This window comes from Mytilus californianus, unplaced genomic scaffold (assembly GCF_021869535.1).
Source record: "Mytilus californianus isolate M0D057914Y unplaced genomic scaffold, xbMytCali1.0.p SCAF_8, whole genome shotgun sequence".
NCBI lineage: Eukaryota > Metazoa > Mollusca > Bivalvia > Mytilida > Mytilidae > Mytilus > Mytilus californianus.
In genome coordinates, this window is record NW_026262734.1 from 34,266,728 (window position 1) to 34,282,395 (window position 15,668).

The 15,668-nt window shown below is 29.9% G+C and overlaps 2 protein-coding genes across 12 annotated transcripts in view; one reads left to right on the forward strand and one right to left on the reverse strand.

Moving 5' to 3' along the window:
* LOC127712409 (uncharacterized) overlaps positions 1 to 15,668 on the forward strand; it is an 87,593-nt gene that overhangs the window by 59,724 nt on the left and 12,201 nt on the right. For 2 of the 11 annotated variants that reach the window (XM_052218842.1, XM_052218843.1), the window contains 9 exons: positions 5,758 to 5,823; positions 6,114 to 6,190; positions 8,477 to 8,542; positions 9,240 to 9,294; positions 9,739 to 9,976; positions 10,585 to 10,817; positions 13,092 to 13,200; positions 13,999 to 14,231; positions 14,649 to 14,780. In XM_052218842.1, the coding sequence (XP_052074802.1) occupies positions 9,739 to 9,976; positions 10,585 to 10,817; positions 13,092 to 13,200; positions 13,999 to 14,231; positions 14,649 to 14,780 (945 nt within the window). In that variant the 5' untranslated portion in view covers positions 5,758 to 5,823; positions 6,114 to 6,190; positions 8,477 to 8,542; positions 9,240 to 9,294. Of the gene's footprint in view, positions 1 to 1,855; positions 2,024 to 3,684; positions 3,985 to 4,421; positions 4,488 to 4,777; positions 4,855 to 5,257; positions 5,321 to 5,757; positions 5,824 to 6,113; positions 6,191 to 8,476; positions 8,543 to 9,239; positions 9,295 to 9,738; positions 9,977 to 10,584; positions 10,818 to 13,091; positions 13,201 to 13,998; positions 14,232 to 14,648; positions 14,781 to 15,668 lie in introns of those variants that run through there. The other 9 variants (XM_052218835.1, XM_052218836.1, XM_052218837.1 and 6 more) reach the window with 9 other exon arrangements.
* The window catches only part of LOC127711997 (uncharacterized), a 77,137-nt gene that overhangs the window by 33,205 nt on the left and 28,264 nt on the right, over positions 1 to 15,668 (reverse strand). The gene's annotated exons all lie outside the window — the stretch shown is intronic.

The window sequence follows — 15,668 nt, forward strand, 5'->3', positions numbered from 1 at the left end:
TCTACATTGACTTCAACTTGTTTTAACATGTTTAAAGTAAACGATTTACAAATACCAAAAAATTCATAATACTTGTTTAAATGCAAAAGTTCTTCTTTCCTATGTGATGCCATCACTAATGCAGCCAGCAGTCATCTTGTAACTTTGAATATCATTACAAATTTTATAATGCTTAATTGCTATTGACCAGTTGCATTGGTTCTCTTCAATTCTCTTCAATTCAAAATAATCCTTATATATATTCATCTTCATACTATTTGAGTGGTGCTGAACTCTTTATTATCATACACATTTTACATTTACATGAAAGTATAGGCATGTAAAGGCATTGTTATCATAAATGTTTAGGATGTATGGTGCCTGGTGGTCAGGTGTAATTTTGTTGCTTTCCTTTATCATGTTTATTCGCGTTATTGTTTTAACTTATCATGCTTATAGTGATAAACACAATCTTCCAATTCGTTGTATTTTTCCTATGAAAAGAATATATATCCTTTCCACAAAATTTGATATGACACTTTTCCCAGCAAATCACCCCAGGTAAAGGCTTTAAAGCGGCGCATTCATAAAATGTCTGTGTCTAGGGATATTTCAGGAGTCTTTCCCCTACTAACGACAAAGCATTCAAATATGTTAGTGAATACGAAAAAATTTCCCGGTTGCAACTGGTATCAGGTGTTTTATATTATAATTTATATTACACCTTGTAGATCAGTCCAAGATTTACAGTACCATCCATATAATGTTACTTTCTCCGAATTTTTCACCATTTTCCACATTTTACCTCTAGGTCCATTATCGTATTTTACTGTTTTCATAACCGTTGTTATACAAGGTTATGCAGGCAAAATGGTTGATCCTTCAAACAAAAAATCAAATGTATGCAATCAAAATTATTTATCATTCAAAATATCAAATTAACAAATCAGGATTCATGAAGAGTTATCTCTCTTGCAAACTTATAATCACAAAAATGTCGGTAATGATCTGAATATATCCCGTTTTCAAGGAATGTATGCATCTCATTAATGCTTCTTTAAAAAAAAAAAGGATAGGCCCTAGAAGAAGGTTTAAAAGCACGTTTAAATCTTCAACTGTGTAGTTCAAGGATTTTTCAAATTTATTTTAACAAACGTCACTAGTAACAAATGAGTAACGGCTCCACGTACAATACATAGACGGGCGGATTAAATAGTTCATTTTTATCAATATGAAAGAACTCTTTGTCGATCATTTTTATCCAAATGGAACATTTTCGTAAGAGTATAATGGTAATGAAAACACTGCCCACCACGTGCTATCTCAAAAGCACCATTAACTGGTCTTTTATCGTTAGATATTACCAGTAATTTCAAGTTCATAAGCTATACCTGAAATAATGCCATTACTATATAAATTAAGACTACTGGAAACACAAGTATAGATGTAGCTTAAGTGCTGATTGCTGGTGAAAAGTAAACAATGGCTGGATATTATTGGAAGCAGTTCTGGAAGTGATGACCTAATTCCGAAACAAATCAGTAAGCATTCCTGCAACGGAAATTACGGATGTCTAGCAAAACCTGTTACTGCTTTAATAAGCTAATAGCATACTGCAGCATACTGTACGGTATATACAGTATACGTTGTTACAATTTCAAAAAGGCTAATAACACTAATAACTTTCTTATTGATAAAGCAAATAGTTATAGGATAGGGTAACTATTTGCTTCATCAATAAGAAAGTTATTAGTGTTATTAGCCTTTTTGAAATTGTAACAACGTATACTGTATATACCGTACAGTATGCTGCAGTATGCTGTTAGCTTATTCGAAGATGAAATGTCTTTTCGGAAACACTCGCTTTCTTTTTGAATTTTAACAAATTATACTGTATATACTGTACAGTGTGCTGTTAGCTTATTTAAAGATTAAAAGTCTTTTCGGAAACACTCTCATTTGCTGTTTTAGAAAGAACGTGGTACTTGAACAAGAAGAAAGCTGCGGCCATTTTAACAAATTTGGTAGTTTTACATTTTAAAAGGTAGATAGATTAACTACATGTACTGACACCTTGGGTTAATATATAAAGGAGCAATACGCACAATATTAGTCTAATTTTTGATTAATTTTACGCTGCAAATTATGAGACAAAATTGAAATTTATGAGCAATGCTGTTTGTTTTTTTTTTTTAAAGAAAACTAGTTGATTTACTGTGTTATCAGGACTTTTGTTTACAATTACCAAACATTTAGATTGAATTTTCGACTGTTCGACATACTAAGGAGATAGTAAAAATGTTGTGAAGGGATGGTAACGATATTTTTTTACTTGCCATGCTTGAAGCAAGAATCATTTTTGTGATACCGTTTTATTTTCTTTTATTTCTTCCTGGAAGCACATTATAGAGCCTGAATATTTATTTTAAAGTTCTCAGTGTCTTCTATTCCTCCTGAGACTATTATACTAACACGTTAATAGTCCCAGATTGCTCCAAAAATATTTTATTTTACGATTTATTTACAGCTTGAAAATAGCATGGGTGACCCTCAAAAGCAAGGAATATCATGACCCATCCCAGTCCCCCCCCCCCCCCTCCCCTCCGGACCCTCGAGGTTTTCTTTCATTTCAAAAAAATAACTTTGAACGATCTCATTTTGAGGAATGTGAACTTTAATAATTAAATTTACAGACTAATGGTATCTGAAATTCAATTAAAAGTATCCGTTTGGGCTTAAAATGATAACAAAAATCGAATTAGAATGCAACAAAATTAACTTAAAACGTAATATTCTGTTTATTTTGCCAAACAAACATAGTAATGGTACACTTCCGGTAGGGTAGGGGCGTGTACAATACTGAAACCATCTCGGTGAAAACATGACTTTTCTGGATTTTGACAATAAAAACATAAAAAGAAAAATGAATCCTAACTACTTATCTCACTTTATTTTTACAACGAAACTGGAACCAAACTATAAGAATAAACTTTCATTCCTAACCTAGTCAATTAGAGATGATGACAAAAATTTAGCAAAGTTTAAATCCTTAAAAATAATTTAAGATCATGGAAATTAATATAAGATAGAACTTGTGGCCTTAATTGTTTAAAGTTATGGATAGGTTGATAGTATTTTAGGTAAAATAGGTATATGCCATACCTAAAGTAAGAGAGGTGGTGAATAAAAAAATTTCACAATTTCGAAAAACAAAAATATATTTAAAGACTTGTACAATTTAGTTTCTAATTAAAAAGTTTTACATAAACATCAAAGCTATATGACACAAAATAAATGGCTTATAAATTTACAAGCCTATATACTATTATAAATCCAATAGGAATATTTAATAGGAAATTTGTCTGAAAACCCTTACATAAATTTAGGTTTTTCTGGTTCTATGGGTCAATAAATCTATAATTATGATTATTATAGTGAACATTTTAGTAAACTTTTTATTTAAAAATTATTTTTTTTAGAAATATACTGAATTGTAAATGATAAAATTTGTTAAAGGGGAGATAATCAGAAGCTTTCATTTAAAGTAGCATTTCATCAGTGCTTTTTTTATTCTTATGAATAGGATTAATAATTAGCACCAATAGTTACTCACACAGAAGAGACAAATAGAGCTAAATATATGATTGCAAAATAAATGGAATACAATAGAGTGGTTTACGTGTAAAACCCCCTTCTGTTAGACAAAAAGTAAAATGATATCATCACAACATTAATTGTATAAAGAATAAAGTGGTTTACCAAGAAATACAAACACAAAATATATGAGGAATATGTCAATGAGACAGCAACTGAACAATACAAAAAGAGACAAGTAGAGGTCAGTACATGGTCTACAGAGAAATTCAAACTTTTAGATATATATGAAAATAATTTGTAGCAAAATAAAAGTGACCTACTAATTTACAGTTTGTTTTTTTTTAGTTTGAAGATATAATAATACTATGCGCTGATGTAGCTGAAGGCTAGGGCAAGTCATACCTATTGGTAAGTAAACATTGTAGTCAAATTGTATAGGAATGTCTACTAGAGTTTGTTCATAGTGTATTTCATTTGTAAATGATATAATTTTGAAAGGGGAGATATTTAAAAGGTACTTGTTTCATTACAAGTAGCATTATATCAGTGCTTTTATTTCCTTTGCAATGTATATGAACATTTTGCACTAATAGCAACGTTGGTTAAGGCAAAACGTAACATGAAATCATTGCACTATAAATTGCATAAAGAAATAGTGGTTGACCAAGAAATACAAACAAAAAATATGAGGAATATGTCAATGAGACAGCAACCAACCAAATACAAATAGAGACGAGTTGAGGTCAGTGGATAGTCTACAGAAAAAGTTATAACTTATATACATACATATATGAAAATAACAGCAACTGAATGTGACCTTTATAATTTACTGAATGATATTTTAGATTGAAGATAGTTTACTGTGAACTCATGTGATCCAAGGTCCAGTTAATTTAATACTACATGTATTGGTAAGTAGGCACTAAAGAAACTATTTGCTTATTAATTTTATCCAATACAATTGGGAAATGTTTTTTAATTGTAATTTAATTATAAAATTATGAAAGGGGAGGTAATCAAGCACTTTTTAAATAGGATTTACATTTTGCACTAGGAGCAATATTTTTTTGATATGGTACAAGGGAGTGCTCTTATAAAAGGAGAAAGATATAGAAAAATAAAAATACATACATTTGATATATACTATTGGTTTCAGTATCTGAAAATGAATGTGACCTTAATAATTCAATTATATTTTCAGTTTGAAGAGCTAATAACTACTGTGTACTGATGTCATGTGTTTCAAGGCCACGTTAAGTTGTTATTACATTTGTATTGGTAAGTTGTGGCATTGAAGTCAAATATATAGGAACTTTTACTTATTCATTTAATCAAACAAAATTCAGGAATAAATTTTAATTCTAATTGAAAAAACTCTGAAAGGGGAGATAATCAAGAATTGTTCCATTAGAAGTAGAATTACACCCGTTCTATTAGTAGACAAAAAGTAAAATGATATCATCACAACATTAATTGTATAAAGAATAAAGTGGTTTACCAAGAAATACAAACACAAAATATATGAGGAATATGTCAATGAGACAGCAACTGAACAATACAAAAAGAGACAAGTAGAGGTCAGTACATGGTCTACAGAGAAATTCAAACTTTTAGATATATATGAAAATAATTTGTAGCAAAATAAAAGTGACCTACTAATTTACAGTTTGGTTTTTTTTAGTTTGAAGATATAATAATACTATGCGCTGATGTAGCTGAAGGCTAGGGCAAGTCATACCTATTGGTAAGTAAACATTGTAGTCAAATTGTATAGGAATGTCTACTAGAGTTTGTTCATAGTGTATTTCATTTGTAAATGATATAATTTTGAAAGGGGAGATATTTAAAAGGTACTTGTTTCATTACAAGTAGCATTATATCAGTGCTTTTATTTCCTTTGCAATGTATATGAACATTTTGCACTAATAGCAACGTTGGTTAAGGCAAAACGTAACATGAAATCATTGCACTATAAATTGCATAAAGAAATAGTGGTTGACCAAGAAATACAAACAAAAAATATGAGGAATATGTCAATGAGACAGCAACCAACCAAATACAAATAGAGACGAGTTGAGGTCAGTGGATAGTCTACAGAAAAAGTTATAACTTATATACATACATATATGAAAATAACAGCAACTGAATGTGACCTTTATAATTTACTGAATGATATTTTAGATTGAAGATAGTTTACTGTGAACTCATGTGATCCAAGGTCCAGTTAATTTAATACTACATGTATTGGTAAGTAGGCACTAAAGAAACTATTTGCTTATTAATTTTATCCAATACAATTGGGAAATGTTTTTTAATTGTAATTTAATTATAAAATTATGAAAGGGGAGGTAATCAAGCACTTTTTAAATAGGATTTACATTTTGCACTAGGAGCAATATTTTTTTGATATGGTACAAGGGAGTGCTCTTATAAAAGGAGAAAGATATAGAAAAATAAAAATACATACATTTGATATATACTATTGGTTTCAGTATCTGAAAATGAATGTGACCTTAATAATTCAATTATATTTTCAGTTTGAAGAGCTAATAACTACTGTGTACTGATGTCATGTGTTTCAAGGCCACGTTAAGTTGTTATTACATTTGTATTGGTAAGTTGTGGCATTGAAGTCAAATATATAGGAACTTTTACTTATTCATTTAATCAAACAAAATTCAGGAATAAATTTTAATTCTAATTGAAAAAACTCTGAAAGGGGAGATAATCAAGAATTGTTCCATTAGAAGTAGAATTACACCCGTTCTATTAGTAGACAAAAAGTAAAATGATATCATCACAACATTAATTGTATAAAGAATAAAGTGGTTTACCAAGAAATACAAACACAAAATATATGAGGAATATGTCAATGAGACAGCAACTGAACAATACAAAAAGAGACAAGTAGAGGTCAGTACATGGTCTACAGAGAAATTCAAACTTTTAGATATATATGAAAATAATTTGTAGCAAAATAAAAGTGACCTACTAATTTACAGTTTGTTTTTTTTTAGTTTGAAGATATAATAATACTATGCGCTGATGTAGCTGAAGGCTAGGGCAAGTCATACCTATTGGTAAGTAAACATTGTAGTCAAATTGTATAGGAATGTCTACTAGAGTTTGTTCATAGTGTATTTCATTTGTAAATGATATAATTTTGAAAGGGGAGATATTTAAAAGGTACTTGTTTCATTACAAGTAGCATTATATCAGTGCTTTTATTTCCTTTGCAATGTATATGAACATTTTGCACTAATAGCAACGTTGGTTAAGGCAAAACGTAACATGAAATCATTGCACTATAAATTGCATAAAGAAATAGTGGTTGACCAAGAAATACAAACAAAAAATATGAGGAATATGTCAATGAGACAGCAACCAACCAAATACAAATAGAGACGAGTTGAGGTCAGTGGATAGTCTACAGAAAAAGTTATAACTTATATACATACATATATGAAAATAACAGCAACTGAATGTGACCTTTATAATTTACTGAATGATATTTTAGATTGAAGATAGTTTACTGTGAACTCATGTGATCCAAGGTCCAGTTAACTTAATACTACATGTATTGGTAAGTAAGCACTAAAGAAACTATTTGCTTATTAATTTTATCCAATACAATTGGGAAATGTTTTTTAATTGTAATTTAATTATAAAATTATGAAAGGGGAGGTAATCAAGCACTTTTTAAATAGGATTTACATTTTGCACTAGGAGCAATATTTTTTTGATATGGTACAAGGGAGTGCTCTTATAAAAGGAGAAAGATATAGAAAATAAAAATACATACATTTGATATATACTATTGGTTTCAGTATCTGAAAATGAATGTGACCTTAATAATTCAATTATATTTTCAGTTTGAAGAGCTAATAACTACTGTGTACTGATGTCATGAGTTTCAAGGCCACGTTAAGTTGTTATTACATTTGTATTGGTAAGTTGCGGCATTGAAGTCAAATATATAGGAACTTTTACTTATTCATTTAATCAAACAAAATTCAGGAATAAATTTCAATTCTAATTGATAAAACTCTGAAAGGGGAGATAATCAAGAGTTGTTCCATTAGAAGTAGCATTACACCAGTTCTTTTAGTTCTTTTGAAAACAGAATAAACATTTTGGCTAAGTATCTTTTGTCACATGGTAGAAAAAAAGTAAAAGGATATCATTACAATATTAATTGCATAAAAATATTTTAGACCACTGTGGTTTATCAAGAAATACAAACAAAAAATATATGAGGAATATGTCAATGAGACAGCAACTGAACAATACCAAAAGAGACAAGAAGAGGTCAGTATAAAGTCTACAGAGAAAATTCAAACTTTTAATTGCTTAAAAAATATAGTGGTTTTCCAAGAAATACAAACAAAAAATATATGAGGAATATGTCAATGAGTCAGTAACTGAACAATACAAGAGACAAGTAGAGGTTAGTACATGGTCTGCAGTGAAAGTTAAAACTTATATATATATGTATATATAGAAGTCTATAAAAAGGACCAACCAGCAAATTTACTATGTACATATATGTATACACAAGTCTAAATTGAAAACAACGTTCAAACCTATGATTGCGTTGGATAAAAACCGCAATTTTTATACGTGTGCATGCAAAACAAATTTCTTGGTAGAGGGGTCTAAATACAGCACAAACAACATATATGTATACATATATATATATTGTTGGTGATGTTGTACCCTTTTAGACTGGTTATATATTGTATTTTGTAGTGTACTGTATCATAATTATATGATCCATCGCTCCGTAAGATTTATTGTTGGCTATTATTCAGTCATTTTATATATATATATATATATATATCATATATGAAAATAACAGCAACTGAATGTGACCTTTATAATTTACTGAATGATATTTTAGATTGAAGATAGTTTACTGTGAACTCATGTGATCCAAGGTCCAGTTAACTTAATACTACATGTATTGGTAAGTAAGCACTAAAGAAACTATTTGCTTATTTATTTTATCCAATACAATTGGGAAATGTTTTTTAATTGTAATTAAATTATAAAATTATGAAAGGGGAGGTAATCAAGCACTTTTTAAATAGGATTTACATTTTGCACTAGGAGCAACATATTTTTGATATGGTACCAGATAGTGCTCTTTTTGGAGGAAGATACAGAAAATACATACATGTGACATATACTATTGGTATCGGTATCTGATTCCACATGGCACTTGTTAATCATTGTCAATACCTATAATGTGGAAAACAAAAGGGTTGGACTGATGTAATTTTTAATCAACACCATTGTCCTATATAAGTTATGTATAAGTCAAATTCTTTGATTTGTCGTGTTTACGTCATGAAGGCTAACAAAATGGACCTTGTTATTTTAGTATTATAGATATATATATAAGTGTGTCTAAACCTGTGACAACTTTATATGACAGACATTCTCTGTTGGATTATCTGTGGTTATACAGCGCTAACACCATAATATATATATATCATCGTCTCATAGGTTTTCGTTAATATTAAGAATGCATTATGACGTCACGATTTCCATTGAAAAAGCATGCATAGTTCGAAAACATATGACTACGAAAACATATGATATGACCATATGTATGAAAGGCAAACAATGATAGTGACCTTAAGAATTTGATATATTTTCAGTACGAAGATTTATAACCAAGTACTGATGTAATTAAAGGTCCATTCAATTTATATTGTAAGTAAACATTTTAGTCAAAATGTTTAGATATGATAATTTAATACAACCTTCTATAATGTATAATGAAATAAAATTCAGAAATATATCAAATCTTTTAAGAATACTTATTAAATTTATTTTATCAATGAAAATTCAGAAATATATTTTAATTGTAAATGGTAAAATTTTGAAAGGGGAGATAATCAAGCATAAGTTGTTTATTCTTAGTAGCATTACACCACTGTTTTTTTTCAAATTTTGAACTTAGCAACTTTTGGACTGAGTAACATGACATATGAACACAACGAATTGCCTAAAAAACAGAGGAATATGTCAATGAGACAGCAATCAAACAATACAAAAAGAAACTGATATTTTTATATATAATATATATTCTATAAATACAAATTGATAATTTAATTGTACTTTTAGTTTGATGATTTTTAATTATTTATTTTTTAGATGTCTCATATAAAGAAAAGAAAGGTGCCATGCACTTTTGTAGTCCATCAAAATGGGAAAAAGAAAACAATAACTAAGTCATACAAACCTTTATCATCAATTGATAAAACTGCTGGTGCCAAAAATGATAAAGATGAAACTATAAATGCACAGGTGATGAACAATGAACCAGAAAGAAATGGGGATGTACAGCTGAACAATGAGCATGAAACACCTTTTACAGTTGACCCTAAAAATAGTATGTGAAGTGTAATTATTTTAAAGTGGCATTTATGATCTCCTTAAAGTAGAATTATGGGTTATAAGATGAATAAAGAGGTGTGCCATGAGTGCATTATATGCCCTTCATTTTTTCAATGAAAAAATGTCCATAACTCATCAATATCATATCAGAAATGTATTAAAAAATAAAGGAAGCTTATCTTAATAGATATAAACCATTCACCAAAGTTTCAAGTTTCAAAGGTTTAAGCCTTTTTTGAGTGATTCTCAGACGTGTTGATTACAGACGGACAGACAAACAACAATATACAATAAAACGAATGTTCTGTAAACGGGCTTATAAAATTGAATTTTTTAAGCCAGAAAGAACTTGAAAGTTGACCAAAAAATGGTATAAAAAAAAATTGATAATTCTGCATATTCTGTCATCATAATTTTATTGGTATTTTTTAAAAGGTGCAAATGTGTTAACATCATTGATGAAGGTGACTGTAAAATATGTGTTGTAATTATTCATTAAGTATAAATATCATGCAAAAGATTGTCTAATTAGAATTTAATTTTGATATTTTTAGGTTGTTTTTTATACTTACAGTACCAAATACTTTAGTACTTTTTTTTAAGAATATGCTAAAGCCAAGTTCCAACGTTTAAACCATTGGTCAGAATTATGCAAGAAGCTGGTGTCTGCAGCAAAAGAAAAAGAAGCAGTATTCGATTTTAAATGCCAGGATTGTGGAATTGAAAACCTTGATCTCTACCGATGCATAGATTGTATATCTTGGCCAGTTATATGTGAAAGTTGTCTGGAAATTAGGCATCAATTTCCACATTTACATGTTTTTGAGAAATGGATGGTAAGATTTTCCCCTTTTTTTAAAGAAAAACCATGTAAAATTAACTTGTAATTTAGTAAAGCAGATCTTTTCAGTAAGAATTTCTGAAATTAATAAAAATGTATGTGTGATGACAGCCCCCCTTCTTAATAAAGCATGAAGATACATGCAGATAATTGCTTTATGAAATATTTATCATAGACCAGGTTGTTTTTATGGTTTCATGTATTGATTTTTGTTATAAATGTATAAAATTAGAAATAGGTGTTGATTGATCATATTATTTCTGTTTGTTTAATTATTACAATTTTTGTGGAAATTGGCCATGCTTGGTTTAATTTATTTGAGGCATGATATCTGGATGTATTTTCTTTTTGTTGTCAATGTTTGTTATTTGGTTGGGGTCTCTTTCACCCCAATGTCTCTTCTTATTCATACTTATTGGCAGTTTAATATAATGTTTTTAGCTCACCTGGCCCACAGGGCCAAGTGAGCTTTTCTCATCACTTGGCGTCCGGCGTCCGGCGTCCGTCTTTGTCGTCGTCGTCGTCGTCCGTCGTCGTTAACTTTTACAAAAATCTTCTCCTCTGAAACTACTTGGCCAAATTTAACCAATCTTGGCCACAATCATCATTGGGGTATCTAGTTTAAAAAATGTTTCTGGTGACCTGGCCAACCAACCAAGATGGCCACCATGGCTAAAAAATAGAACATAGGGGTAAAATGTAGATTTTGGCTTATATCTCTGAAACCAAAGCCTTTAGAGCAAACCTGACATGGAATAAAATTGTTTTTCAGGTCAAGATCTATCTGCCCTGAAATTTTCAGATGAATCGGACAACACGTTGTTGGGTTGCTGCCCCTGAATTGGTAATTTTAAGAAAATTTTGCAGCTTTTGGTTATTATCTTGAATATTATTATAGATAGAGATAAACTGTAGAGAGCAATAATGTTCAGCAAAGTAAGATCTACAAATAAGTCAACTTGACCAAAATGGTCAGTTGACCCCTTAAGGAGTTATTGCCCTTTATAGTCAATTTTTAACCATTTTTCGTAAATTTTTGTAATCTTTTACAAAAATCTTCTCCTCTGATACTGCTACGACAAATTTAACCAAACTTGTCCACAATCATCATTAGGGTATCTAGTATAAAAAATGTGTCCGATGACCTCGCCCGCAAACTAAGATGGCGGACATGGCTAAAAAATAGTACATAGGGTAAAATGCGGTTTTTGGCTCATATCTTTGAAACCAAAGCATTTAGAGCAAATCTGACGTGGATTAAATTGTTCATTAGGTCAAGATCTATCTGCCCTGAAATTTTCAGACCAATCAGGCAACATGTTGTTGGGTTGCTGCCCCTGAATTGGTAATTTTAAGAAAATTTTGCAGCTATTGGTTAATATCTTGAATATTATTATAGATAGAGATAAACTGTAAACAGCAAAAATGTACAGCAAAGTAAGATCTACAAATAAGTCAAACATGACCAAAATTGTCAATTGACCCCTTAAGGAGTTATTGCCCTTTATAGTAAATTTTTTACAATTTTCATAAATTTTGTAAATTTTTGTAAATTTTTACAAAATATTTTCCACTGTAACTACTGGGCCAAGTTCATTATAGATAGAGATAATAGTAAGGAGCAAGAATGTTCAGTAAAGTAAGATCTACAAACACATCACCATCACCAAAACACAATTTTGTCATGAATCCATCTGTGTCCTTTGTTTAATATGCACATAGACCAAGGTGAGCGACACAGGCTCTTTAGAGCCTCTAGTTTGCAGTTATTGGAATACAAAAAAAGGTAGTGATTTTATTAAGATCCTGGATTTCATAATTTAAAAGAAGTTACTGAACACAATTGATTCTTATATTCAACATACCCCTACCCCTGTGATAGCTTGATATATTAGTTTTTTTAAATTACAACAACCTATAAATTTGATGATATATGCACTGTATGATTATATAAAGAAGAGATTTTGGGTATTTTTTAATGCGACAATAATATAATAACATTGAAAAGCAAACCATTGATCTGAGTATCATTAAACATTATGGTTTTGTCTTTCCTCATGCACACACATTAACAATTGTTAAATTTAGCAGTAAGGGCAGTTGAAGAAGACCATTAAAATTAGTTCAAAACAATAGTTTAGGTTTTTATTGTAGACTTTGGTTGAACTAATAATAGTTTACTATAAGAATTATATCAAAGATTAGTATTATTTTTGTAATGATGAACCAATTTAAGGTAAATTGATTAAAACACATGCTTCTTTTATAGCATGGGGCATTTATAGGCTATGCACCTCCAACTAAGCCTTGGAAGAGAAGACAACATGACATGTGTACAACTGACTACATGAAAGAAATAGTAGTTATCGATGATAAAGGTATTCTTTATATAGTAACTAACATACTTTCTTTTGTAGCATTTCTTAGGTTGGATAAAGGTATCAATTACTTTTAAATGGACATTTGATATGATTTAGACAAAAAAATAAAAAAAATATATACATATACCAAATTGCAACTATTTTGACAGATTTTTCACCTGTAACATTCATTTATGATCCAAACAAAAGTTTCTATTTTGTGTTTATTTGGTAGATGAATCCTTATTTACTATAAAGTTCCATTAATTGGAATTTGAATCTATATCGAATCATAGAAAAATGGGTTCGAACCGACCTTCATACGATCCATGAGTCTGTTATGAGGAGTACCCAAATTGCATCCATGCTTAAATTCACATCCTTAGAAGTTAAATAAAAGGTGTTTTGTTTTATTTCTTCAATCATTTAGAACAATTTAATGAATTAGTGAATACTTTATCTGTTGATTTGTACTGTATTTTGTGAATATTTAGATATATATATACCTATATTATGCAAGTCTTTCAAATACTATTTGAAAGACTTGCATAATGTCAAATTATAAAAAAATACAAATTGTTTAGTCCCTAAGAAATCTTGTAAGATTTTCGCTGCTATTTTTGCTAAATAGGCGAAATTTGGGTACTGTGACATTAAATATTTTTTTTCAATTAAAATTTTTAAAGTGATAGGTGGTCCAAAGTGGAATACACTAATTAACTTCTGTTTTTTAAGCATTTTTTTTGCAAGACTTGTATGTTTTAAAAACAATTTCTCTATTTATTGTTACCTGTAATAATTGTCTTTATTTTTCAGGTAGACAACATCTTAGAACAATTCAATTTTGTTCTTGTGAGGAGGAAGCAATTACCTTGTTGTCATACAATCTGTGGCCTGCCTCACCAAAAACACCTCATTTAGCCTTCCACATTGATTTACTTCGCTGGTTAAATGGTTTATTGCTCGAGTGCCATGTATCCGTGAAGGGGTTTTGTGAAGCTTTAAAAGCTAGACAACCAAAGTTGTACAAGATGTTGGTCACAAAAGAGGTTAATTTAATTAAGATTCCATACTAATGAGATTTATAGTTTTGCTGTTATAAAACCCTCAGCATATCCTACTGTTATATAACTTATATAAGGCATTTCAAAAAATAAATGACACTGTATACATTTGAAAGAATGAAAAGTACCAATAAAATATATGTCTCGAAAAATTTAGATAATTATGTTTTTTATAAAGGATACAGTATTTTTTTACACATTTATATATAAAATGATGTGGTGTGATTGCCAATGAGACAACTATTCACAAGAGATCAAATGACACAGAAATTAACAACTATAGGTCACGGTACAGCCTTTAAGGTTTGGTTGGTGGTGGTGGTGAGGGTTTTATCTTTTCCCTTATAATCCATATAGCCACAATTGCGTATTCTTAAATTTAATTTTTAACTCTACTTTTAGGGAAAAGAAATTTATAAGAGTTTAATGGCAGAAACAATTCACCAATTTCGTCAGTTTGTATACCAAATGGACTATTTAACCAATAATTTTCCAGATCTAGATGATGGTTGTACCTGTCCAGCTTGTTTTGAGGTATAATTGATATAATGTGCTAGATTAACATTGAATGATTGATATATTTTAATGAAATATTTGCCACAGTATAAAAGCAATAATCAGTAGAATACAATAGCCCACATGCAACACCATAAACAAAAAGAGGAACAACAATCAATCAATCACTGTACTATCAGATTATTGCATGGCATTTTTCATATCGCATGTATTATCAGTCCTAGGTTCAATATCAGCCCAAGAGTCGCATGGCTCGAGGGCTGATATTGACCGAGGGCTGATAAAACATGCGATATGAAAAATGACGTGCTATGATCTTTTTATCATATACTTCAACAATGGAGAAAATAACAGATTAATATAATAAATCCTTTTAAGTGGTTCTCAAATAGAAGTTCAAAGAGTGAAAAGTTTACAGACGTCGGACCCCAAAGGTAGTACATCCAAAATGAAATTCTATCAAATGCATCAACAGAGAAGAAAAACAACAGTATGATCTATTCTTATATGGACGATTAAAAAAAATTCGACAATAGATGTAATGAACACCGTTTGGAAAAGTCATCATTTTAAAGTAACTTTCAGAAATATGTTGGTATTTTTTTAAAATGCTTTTATTTTATCATTTGTTAGTTTGTTTGTTTGTTTTTTATTGAATTTTACACAATATACTTTCCTGTATCCAAATAATTGTTTTGTACCCTACTTTGTAATGTTTTTCACTGAAAAGTACCATTGGTGTGTATTTTCCGGAATTTCCCGAGTATAACCGGAATGCCATGCGATAAGGTTACGGAAAGGGCCATGAGATAATATTCGAAGCATGTGATAAACTTTTCATTCAGCCCTCTAAGCACCAATTCGAAAAAAACATGGAATTACGTTAATTTTCTGCTATTATCATAC